We start from the raw sequence: 11,474 nt of genomic DNA, 5'->3' as shown, positions 1-11,474 counted from the left end.
ATCTGCAATGTAATGAATAAAAAATCTTGATTTATAATAACGTAAAGGTTATTTTCTGATTGCTGTCAATACATAACGTAAAGTATGAAAGAATACGTTTCTGGCTGTAGAGGAATAGTGGCAAGAAGCGTGTAGACCATCATTGTGCAGGGTTGCTTTGAGGTTCTAGCTTCAGGATTGTTTATTAAACTGGTTGTGAAAATTGAAGACTAATTTAATACTTGAAAGCTGGTGTGATGAATTGCTTAAGGTTTCTTGCTTATATCAGGGACTATTTAAAACAAGTTATAGTAGTCTCTACTTGTATCCTATTTGTAGCCTATAACTTGAAAAATTTTAGCAGGCATATACGTATAAAATATTTTAGAGTAGTATTACTTATAAGGTCGCCGACTGAATAGTTACTAGGTGATTACTGTATTTAAGAAGTAATCTACTGTAAGCACGGGGAATTATCTAGACACGCAAGAATAGACTGACCATAATTGGAACTTGCAGTAAGTAATAAGGAACACTACCTACTAATACATTCGAGTATAGCATTCCTTGAGTCTGTATCATAGCGGCTTGAGTAGTTCAACTGCACTCGAACAATAACCTAGACGTAGAAGCTATTGATTTAGACGACTTTAAGCAGCTATTGAGTGAGAAAGAGCATGTACTTGATAGGAAAGCATTGCATAAATTTGCAACTTGGCGATAGGGATGGTTAGTAACCTTTTGCCTTAGGATAATCGAAACGTAGAGCGTCGCGAGATGAGATCTGCGGAAACTGCAGCATCATGAATAAAGTCTACTGTATCGTTATGGATTACTAAATCCCACATAGAATTGACGTTTATCACACAATACAGTTGGGTAAAATTATCCTTAGCCTTTTTCGTTGGGATAAGCAGTTAATAGCATTACATATAAATGAATAGTCAAGTATTTGTTTGCATAGAAAGCAAATTTATAGCCAAGTTTAAAGCCTCTCTTGCAAATCTGGTAGGTATAATTTTCCAATTGAATTCTTATAGTATAGACTTAATCATGCATTATGTTTAGGTAGCTATACTGATAGTGTCCAACAGTGATATTTTTGAGCCAACATCGAACACATCTTTGTTTCCAATAACTAATACATAGGCATCGTAGGCCATGTTTGGGTATCTATATCAATTAACAGCGACATTGCTATCCTATAATCTATACTAGTTGGCCAGCTCCTCCAGCAGAACGTCGACATTGCATTCGTCTTGGGCTAATTAATTATTTTCAAACGCTGCAAGCTGAAATTATTGCTTACGCTATCATCTGATGAGAGTTAATGGTTATGATCATCTTCCCGTCAATGATAACTCTTTTATACGGGTATTACGATTATTCTATTTCTTATTGTTAAGATTTACAACATACAAATCTTTCAAGGTTGTATTGTGATGTTCAATCCAAGTTTTGATCTGTTTTGAAAGATTGAATTAATGACCATTTCAAGCTAAAAAGGATTGGACTCTGATTGACTATCGACGTGTCAATATATACGCGTAGAGTAGGCCTAGTGTCAGTTGTTGAATATGGATCGATTTATTCGTAGTGTTTGGGAAGTGATTGAAGGCCAACCATGTACTCAAAGCTACGAATTTGTCAACGAAGCTAAAGGTAGGTTGTTCGATCCTTAACTCTCGTAGAATCGATGATGACTAGCAAACTATGTATTCGTCCTTGGCCCAATAAATTTATATACCTAATTGATTTCCTATGATATCATTTGCTAACCATAATTTTAGTCAATAGTTATTTCTCGTAATATCGATTGAAATAAATTTAGTAGGATAGTTCTACGTCATTTCTCAATCATTCTTGCATAAATCGATTTCGATTAAGAGTTTATATAAATCTTGCTATCCTTTAATTGTTTGGACTCGTGTACCTGTACTACAGATTATTAATAACTTTTACTCTATTGATAACCTATGATCACTCTGATTAGTAGACTACTTGATCAATAGATACACTTTTAATGCCTTTACAAATAACACATCGATTGGTGATGCTCTAATCTTTCTAGACTACCGTTGACTGGGTCACATTTTCCGTTTAGTTACTCTATAATCATTTATCGCTTGTTTACTTCCTTGCTGTTGTACCGCGTTCTAGCTTAACGGCTGGTTATATAATTATTATTATTCATAATTATTTTGTTACTTGCGAAGCAATAATCAAGCTGCAAAGCAATCCATTTATCTGCCTTCCTATGTTTCTACTCGATCACCATACACGTTGCACATGCTAAAATGAAGTGAAACGATTTAACATTAAAAGAATATGAAGTTACAACTTCTGGTTGCATCAATTGATCATCTTTTACGAGATTATAAACCAACTATTTTTAGCTTAGCTTCGCGATTTACACGATGTAAATTGTGATGAAAATTGACCACTATAATACTTTTCATTCAGTCTTACGTGATTTCTGGACGAGTTTGAATTTGAAATTAAACAAGTAGCTGACGTCGCGGTCAAGTTCTTACATTAATTGCTTTTAGTTTATTACGGATAACAAATCATACGAGCCTATTGCAGGATACATTTTCATATCTCGATACATCGCAGCCGGAAAATCTTTGATGAATGAACAATTGCCTACAATAAATAAGTGGGCGCTAGTTATAACATAAAATGCTTGCAGGAAAGAATAAAATTAAAATTTTAAGCCGGTTATATTTTTGTTACAAATACAATCTGTTCATACAGTTTTTTTATGATGACCGATAGCTTTGCAAGCCTCTCTGCGAAAGAGTGCCGGTAACGTTACTTACATTGTTGGCGGAGTTCTCATTGAAGATGATAAATTGTTAATGATTCAAGAAGCGAAAAAATCTTGTCGAGGTTTATGGTATTTGCCAATTGGAAGGTTAGAAACTGGTGAAACACTAGAGGTACTGCTGTAGATCATTGGCACTACACCCTATTAATTTTTTTTGGCCTCACACGTGTAGATAGCTTGGATTTCGATAATGCTGCACATCTAGGCTGCATACTTAATTTTAAGTAAACGCATTCAAAATCAAAATTTAGTTTTATGCTTTTATTTGCCTTTCCTTGTTCATTAAGGCTGGTGCTCAACGCGAAGTATTAGAAGAGAGCGGAATTAAATTTACACCGAAATCTTTAGTTTGCGTAGAATGGTATGATGGTCATTGGATTCGCTTCATTTTTACAGGGCAAGATGTGGAAGGTAAATTAAAAACACCGGAACAGCAAGACCATGAATCGATACAGGCAGATTATTTCACTGATGAACAAGTCCGTAGCCATTTAAAATTAAGGTTACTCCTTTATGAATTGAATCCATAATGACTATTAGTAATCTTAATATCGGTAGATTAGTAACTATCGGCTTTCTTATAGATGTAAGGATGCTCTGGATGTCATCTCGCGTACCCAAAGCTGGTATAAAAATCTAGTAGCAAATACACAAGCAATCTTATTGCCCGTTTGCCGCCCGCATAAAACCGTAGCAGTTCGAATTCTTTTGGCCGGATGCATAAAAGAGTAATTTTGTAATATAGAATCAAAGACGATCATACCTTTTTATCGTCATGATACAAACATTTATTTCATTAATATTACGTTTACTTTTTAGCACAAAAGAAGTATATATCCTTGCTGAATTAGGCCCGAATATGCATTTACCAATTTCAGTTCTTGATAAACACGCACGTAAGACAGGACCCGCTGCTGTCGAAAATGCGGTAAAGGTATTAGCATTTACTCAGTTTGTCATTCAACGTGTGTGTTATGTCATTATTTGCAAGATTTTTAGTTTCTGTGGCCAATATTAACTTATTCATAGTGATAGGAGATTAATAAACCGTTATTATTAACAAAGGTTGTCTTTAATTTTAAATTTATGGCAAGTCTGCAGGATATCATGGAACATTCGACATCAAAGGCGTACTTTCTGTAGAACACAGTGGAGAAACTAATGGTCATGATGGAATTTGGCTAACTTTATTTGCAACAACTACAAAATTTACAAAAGATTCTAAAAACTGGATAAATATCGATAGTGACCAAGGATTGAAACAAAAAATTCTTAAATTAATGCATGAGACAAAGTTAGTACCGATATATACAGATTGAATTGGACCTCCAAGTCCCCAAAAGATGTATAAATTATGCACCGGCAGGACTTATAGCTTACTAATGACGCTAGTGATATGGTTTTCCTGAATATACTTATCAACGACTTGTATCTCTTTAGCTATGTGATTTATTATTTATTCTTTAGACAATGCTATATCATCTTGGCCTCATGTTTAACGTCAGACATTATAACAAGCTTCGTTAGCTTGTTGCAAAAATTCACAGTATTTTAAAGACTATCATACTATACAGTACAGAATTCTTAAGTGCGGCACTTTTTTTTAGAAAATATTTTATCATTAAAGTATTCCAATTTCATTTCAACTTTTCATGGATTTCAAAATTGTTTTAATGACGGTAACTGGCGGTTATTTTTTGACTTGATATAAAAAAAGGTGCAACGACCTTTTAATCTGTAATTTATAAATTGTAACGTTTTCTACCGCCTTCAAAGACTATCGATTTTTACTGTTAAACTACGTATGATTGACGCTATTAAACTTCCAAAATCTAACGATTAAAGTGAATTAACATCTTTCTATGAATTAGAAAGATTAGATTTACAGTAGGACAACCGTAGAGATGAATTGCGCGCATGCCAATTGTATTATAGGTGCACTATTATAAACTTAAGCATTTGGAATTGGAGATCATTGTCCAACAGACTAGGAACTAGCAAGCAAGCGATTAAATGCATTATATACGGTTTCTAAATCAAATATCATTTGCCTTGCTTGCTCATCCGTTAACTCATCACTCGCCTTCATACTTGATAGTGTGGTAAGCCTAATAATATTGTAGGAAAAAGGCACCTTATTAGCCATCTCCCTATTATCAGTCTATAATTAATTTATATCATTTTACAGTAGATATTTAAGTGACCAATTTATGGTCAATTGGAAATATAATGGTTAACGTCTATTCTATTGATATGATTATTTTAAAATTGTTCATATCGCTAGTGCTACACTATCATCTTACCATTGTAGGACTTTGTCTTTGCCTTCGAAATCGGAAGGTAATGTGCTAAGCCTATTCATAGTTTCTAGTAGCTCTCGCAAGTCAGGCTGTAACTCATCGGTAGCTCGAATTTCCAATCTCAGTTTATCCATGATGGTAATAAATAGCTAATCAATAAGATAGAAATGATAACATTATAAAGTTAGCCTTTTAGTTTAACCAATAGTATTACTTTATATCGATTCTTTGTGAATAGATGATAGCTTTCGTTTTAAGCGACTTTGTTAGCTATTACTACCGTAAGTGTAAACCATTGACATATCAGGGATTAATACAAGAATACAGGACAGAGTAGCTTACCTAAACTGTCAGAAATAGCGTGTAAAGACTATAAAGGTCTGTATTTAATACATCGACCACTAAACTATATTGGTCATGTTAGAACCATCATCACTTTCGGTACCGTGGGATCAATACAAGAATTCATGACAACTCCCTAAGATTCTGTGATATATCGTGAACAAAGACTGAAAGTGTTTGTATTGAATCCATCGATAACTGCAGTGTATTCATCAAGTCAAAAGCATCATTTATGCATGATTTACAGCATAAAAGTAGATTGTGACTGATTTCTATGCTGAGCAAATACGTGATGTACGCATCCAAGGATGCTCGATTGAGTAAGTCAATCCATTGAACTAGCGTTATTGTTGTAACTTACAGAAACAGTATCAGCAATACATTTGCTGGTATTTCCCTTATCATCTTTAATAGTGATGGGTCTTCCTTCCTTGATTCTTTCGTAGGCCGCTGGACAGTCTAACTTATACTGTCTCATAAATGCTTCCACAGTAGCAAATTCATCGCCTTGAACTTGTTTAAAAGCTGCCTTATATTGCACTAGTAATTTCGAGCATGCACTAGTATATTCTTTTGGAGGGACGGCATCCTTAATGTACGCTTTTTCCAAGCATTGCAATGTATTAATAACAGCATATAATTCAGCCATATTATCATATTTTTCGCGTTCTCGAGCATTCTTGTACAATTTAACTTCTTCAAGTAGTTCCGAGCGAATACTGCCACTACTAGCACTATGGCTCATCTGAGAATTGTACATGTTGTCCTTTTTGGGGTGTTGACTACTATCCAGACTTTGGGCAGCCTAGCCTTGAAGACGACAATATACACGGCGTTGTCAAGTGCAGTAGTTGAATGGTAATGGGCAAGAGGTTTCCCTTGTAGAGAAGATGATAACCAAGAGATTGGAAATGATCAACACCCTATCTACTTGTAGTGAACTAGTCAGTCAAAGGAGGAAAAGTGTGGATCCTATGCAGCAGCCAAATTGGCATGGAAAGTTGGCCAATTCTTCTTGAACGTCGACTCCAGACCGTCTCCAGTTACTGGCGTTGGTCAGCTTTGACAAATAATATATACGTCACGGTCCATGTACGCAATCAGTACACAGTGTACAGTACTGCATACTGAAATCACGTTGAAGTGATTTATCGACCAGTACGGTACAGTAGAGTACTGTACATCGCAGCGTACTGTACACTGTACACTGTGCACTAAACGGATGGCATGAATCACACGGTAACATAGAACTACGTCATCGTCGAAATTCGTTCCGTACCGTACTGCAAGTTTTTACACGAGTATACTGGTGCTCAGTCAGGCATTCTCTATTCAGTGTTCTACTGTACGATGTAAAGTAATATGGTTGCTTCCCTCGGCCGCTGTTCAGTACCGTACGGTCGTATGTGTCGATGAAGTCACCCGCAAAAGTTTCATCCTAAATAGTTGTCAGTACGCATTAGCACAAGTCCACAACTGCAGTACGTACTATATGGATGGAGCTGTGATTTTCTCTGCCAAGTTCTCTGGTACATTAGCTAGTGTGCAGTACAGCCAGTACTATACACTGTATAGTATACAGTCTTGGTTGTGGATTACGATCTAGAGTTCATACTAACAACTGTATTGAAAGTTCTTACTACTCTCAATGAGCATGCAGACAAGAAATTGAACACGTCGTTGAAGTTTTTATAAAACTAACTACTAACTCTACCCTCTCTTTCTTGGATTGAAAAACGGCGGCTTCTCTACGTGCGCCGTTCACACTTAGAACGCAATGTAATCCACAGGAAATATCCAGTTAGCGCAAACACACAATATCAATGGAAATGTCTGTACCGGTACAGTATTAAACGTACAGTACTGTACAGTATAATACTATTCGTTCGTACAGTACACTGTACGCTGGTAATATACTCGTCAGGATAAAAATGGCCACGACATTGACGGACTAGAGGACAATCTTTCAATTTGAATTGGACTTGAAGGATAAAAATGGACGCGACATTGACGGACTAGAGGACAATCTTTCAATTCGAATTGAACTTGAAGGATTGAAAATTTCCAAGTAAATTTCCTCTTGTTGGGGTAATAAACCTTCATACTCATAGTACTATAGTACTAAGATTCGTCCTTTCACTTAACATTTCAACTGGATGGCAAAGGAATGTCATTCTGAAACATTAAGTTAAAATGTGAACGGTCTACAGTACAGCAGAGTTCTGCAATGGAGTGAAAACGCCACCCGAACTCGATCAAATAATTGATTTTCGAACCCGAAATGACTGCAATCGCTATACATACGCTGTATCACCATAGAAATTCTTAAGCCGAATCTCACTTTCCAGTCGGGTTTCCTGTTGACTTTGCAAGACACTGGCCAGTGTTGGAAAGCGTGTGCAAAACGAAGTAACGCTGGTGTCTTCAATCGTGCGATACTATACTGTAGACTTCAATGAATTCAATGGCTAGATTCATGCAGAATAAAAACTAATTTGTCTGGAAGATCAAGTGGATCTGCGAAGTACTATTTTATGAACAATGCAGTAATTGCCATCTTTCTTGGATGGCCTAATAAACAGTTCCTGCACACAGCACGAACCGGTTATTGACTGCTCGTAATAATTTCACCTAATTACAGTAGTTACAAGTTAGAGTGAACAACACATACCACGACACTGCGGTGGAGTATAAACACGCGCATTACTTTAGCTGAAGGTGAATTAAGAAGCGCACACAAACCAGTGCTGTAGTCTTTTCGTCTAGCCATTGCTTGCAGTTGACGACGGTCATGACATTAGTAATTAAAGAAACATATACGATCCGGCACAGTAGTGCTTTCGTTTAGCTACTCCTTTCAAAGAACGACGTTCATTACGCTAATCATTAATGACCAGTCAATCAATAGTCACTTGACACTGTATTAATGGGGTTGCTGGACAAGAAATGGCATGTTCTAATGATAAATGAAGAAACGCATACAAATCGGCACTGTAGCATTTTCGTTAGCCTAGGAGTATTTCTTTGAATGGACAACATTCATGACGCCAATAATGAATGGGCTACGGTAGTCAATGAACGGTTATTCTACGTAGTATTAATAGATGGCTGGACAAGAAATAACATGTGCTGTACTAATAATATACTCGTATGTGTATGATAAATAAAGGAAACGAATATAAATCGGTATAGAAGCCGATGGATAGTATTTTCAAAATCTAGCTCTTCCTCAGAATCGAATTAACTCTATATTCGGTCGTAGTAGAGAAATATGAATAAATATCCTAATGGCTTTCACCAAAACTTGTGCCTTGTGCATTCTCTCCAAACACCAAAACCGATTAATGATACTTGAGTTCGAAATTGTCTTCTGTTATTCGAAATTGACTCTTATCGTATCATAGACAATTTTTATAACCTACTGTAAAATGAAAAAAGGTGCGCAGCATTTGGATATTGCTATTTCAATATATCGTATTTTTGATCAACTGACCCATTACTATACTTATTTTTTTTTTTCACTTAGTACCTGAGAGAATATCTATAAAATATCCTCAATAGGCTCTAGTCCACTGACTTTCATGGAAATTATTAATTTGATATTCAGAATGTTCTAGCAATAACAATTCCTTTTCGTTTCAAAGCGATTCTTTACTATCCTTTACTGTCATTATTACACCGTTATCACCTGTATGTTTGAGCATAGTCGCGAAATTCGATCCAGCTGTCTTATCGAATGACTTTGCCTTATTTACTACATGTCGTGAAAAACTATCTATAAAATGCTATAACACTAAGCAATCAACGATGTACGGTCGCCATTGATTGCATCTATTCATGTCTATTCACAAACCAGACCTACTCTTAGACGCTAAATCTCACGATACTAATCCTCAATGACGCTTATAGCTATCGTATGAAGAAACAATTCATTCCGATGATTCTGCCACTATCCAATATTTCTATTCGCCGACAAGACGCATATAAGACGATTCTATTGCAGTTTATTATGACATAGTATTCAATATTGTCTACCCAACTTCAACTTGCATTGCATTCTTATATTAGTTCATAAACGATAGCGAAAGTGTAATCGTAAATCGACTGGCCATTCTAGCCAATCTGGCAGAAATTTGAAATGAAATTTGCACATTGTCTCAATATCAGTATCCTTCAAATTAAAATCTTCAATCTCTTCTTCTAACAATTGCCTATGTTCCTTATAGGCCGTTGCTGCATTTTAATTAATTCTATTATCGATGCTACAGTACTGTACTACTTAATCTTCCCCATGAGATAAGAGATGACTCGATATTCCATGGCTACCCATCTTAATGATTGATTCTATCACCAGTTATTCCCCTACAAGCATGATAGTGAATGTAGACAATACCCGAATGAAATTAAAAAATAAAGAACAATCACTTCTAGTCAAACAGACCTTTTAACCCTACACAGTAATTATCAACTTAGTCAAAAGATACCGACCACATGCATTATGAGATTGAAATAGAAAGTATTGCATTTTGCTATTATTCTGCTCTCAGTACGTAATTATTTTGTTTTGGGGGTAATTTCCAGCCAAATTTACAAATTCTACGAATATGCATAGTCAAATTGCGAAAGCATCACCAGTTCAATATTGTTTTTGAATATATCAACTTAATTAACATTTTAACTAGTAACAAAGGCCTGTAACCATTTCTATTCATTTTATGCATAATATGATAGAAAAGCAGAGCGATCCTTCAATGTTACGATTACGTAGCAACCAATTAGTTATCCTTTAGAACTTACCTGCAATAAAAATACTTCAACAAATTTTTATTTCATTGTTGCTCCCAAGACAGATATAATACCCTATTGTTTACTCAATTTCCTGCTTTTCCCAGCCTCTTCTTTTCTCACTTTAAAGACAGTAAACTCATCAAGCTATAGATTATTCCGTCTCTCAGTTCAGCGCCATCCACTCCATCATGCCAGCAAGTATTAGCAACGAACATAAAATTGATGATGCTAAAAAAATGATAGAACAATTGAAGCGAGAATTTAACATAAACAGAATTAGCATTGCAACAGCTAGTAACAAGTAAGGATATCTATTAGACGATACACACTGAATATCTATTCGTATTTTCTTAACTATAGTATTAATGTCTTTCTCCCCCGCCTAAAAAAAAAGATTCATTGCAAATAAGAAATAGCTACTGTAAAGGCTTTGTTTCCATGCTAACATACATCTTCTAGACTGGCCAACATATTTTTTTTAACAACCAAAATGAATTCAAGCACTATTTTATTAAAATTTCTAAAATAGCGATCACACTGAAAATATTTTAGAGATATTAATAAAAAAAGTAGTTGCAATACCTTGGAATAGAACGGACTGATTGCAATTAAAATTACATGTTCTTATGCCTATAAAAATATCTTCATATGACTCCTGTCAAGTACTCCATATCACTATAGCAGTCCTCAATGGACACCATTTGTTACAGGAAGCTGCTGCCAATTTAAATTTTTCTCACACTAGTATTCGCTAGGATTTCCGAATTTCATCACTTTTGTATTTCAACAAATATTTCGCGGCACTTCACAAAAAAGAAAAAGAAGCGCTAGACTTACATTATATCTCAGTCCTTAAATACTATCAATTACAAAGAAAGAACTGCCTAAAAGTAATCCAAATAATACTTATGAATGACATAAAAATAGCTTATACATGTATCATCGCCTGACGTGTGGAAAGATTTTCAATTTCTTTAAAATGCGCCGTAGTGAATTTTTTATTCAGTTTAAGAATGTCTATAATACTATAAGTGATTTTGTTGTTTACTCTAATTTCTCATAAGATTTGATTGTGATATGATGATCTAATCTATCTGCTAGTGATATCATTTAAATCATAATCATGCTCTTTTTGAACTCTTTAGTCAGTATCTGCTGATGCCAATTTCATCTACCAATCCGATTAAATATGGCCTATTCAGATACGTTTTAGACTAGCTCTTAAAATTGGCCAG

General features: G+C 35.2%; 2 protein-coding genes across 2 annotated transcripts; one reads left to right on the top strand and one right to left on the bottom strand.

Moving 5' to 3' along the window:
• Positions 1-1,556: 1,556 nt before the first annotated feature.
• On the top strand, positions 1,557-4,128 carry TRIADDRAFT_54258 (uncharacterized protein; the record flags this gene model as incomplete). Its single annotated transcript, XM_002110845.1, has 6 exons — positions 1,557-1,641; positions 2,758-2,921; positions 3,061-3,311; positions 3,394-3,435; positions 3,629-3,743; positions 3,904-4,128. The coding sequence occupies 6 exons, from the start codon at positions 1,557-1,559 to the stop codon at positions 4,126-4,128; spliced, it is 882 nt and encodes a 293-aa protein (XP_002110881.1).
• A 668-nt stretch (positions 4,129-4,796) lies between these two features.
• On the bottom strand, positions 4,797-6,196 carry TRIADDRAFT_22070 (uncharacterized protein; the record flags this gene model as incomplete). The annotated part of the gene is made up of 3 exons (XM_002110314.1): positions 4,797-4,917; positions 5,113-5,258; positions 5,813-6,196. The coding sequence occupies 3 exons, from the start codon at positions 6,194-6,196 to the stop codon at positions 4,797-4,799; spliced, it is 651 nt and encodes a 216-aa protein (XP_002110350.1).
• Between the last annotated feature and the right edge of the window lie 5,278 nt (positions 6,197-11,474).

This window comes from Trichoplax adhaerens, genomic scaffold, assembly GCF_000150275.1.
Source record: "Trichoplax adhaerens TRIADscaffold_3 genomic scaffold, whole genome shotgun sequence".
NCBI classification, from domain to species: domain Eukaryota; kingdom Metazoa; phylum Placozoa; class Uniplacotomia; order Trichoplacea; family Trichoplacidae; genus Trichoplax; species Trichoplax adhaerens.
This window is presented reverse-complemented; position numbering and strand designations above follow the sequence as displayed.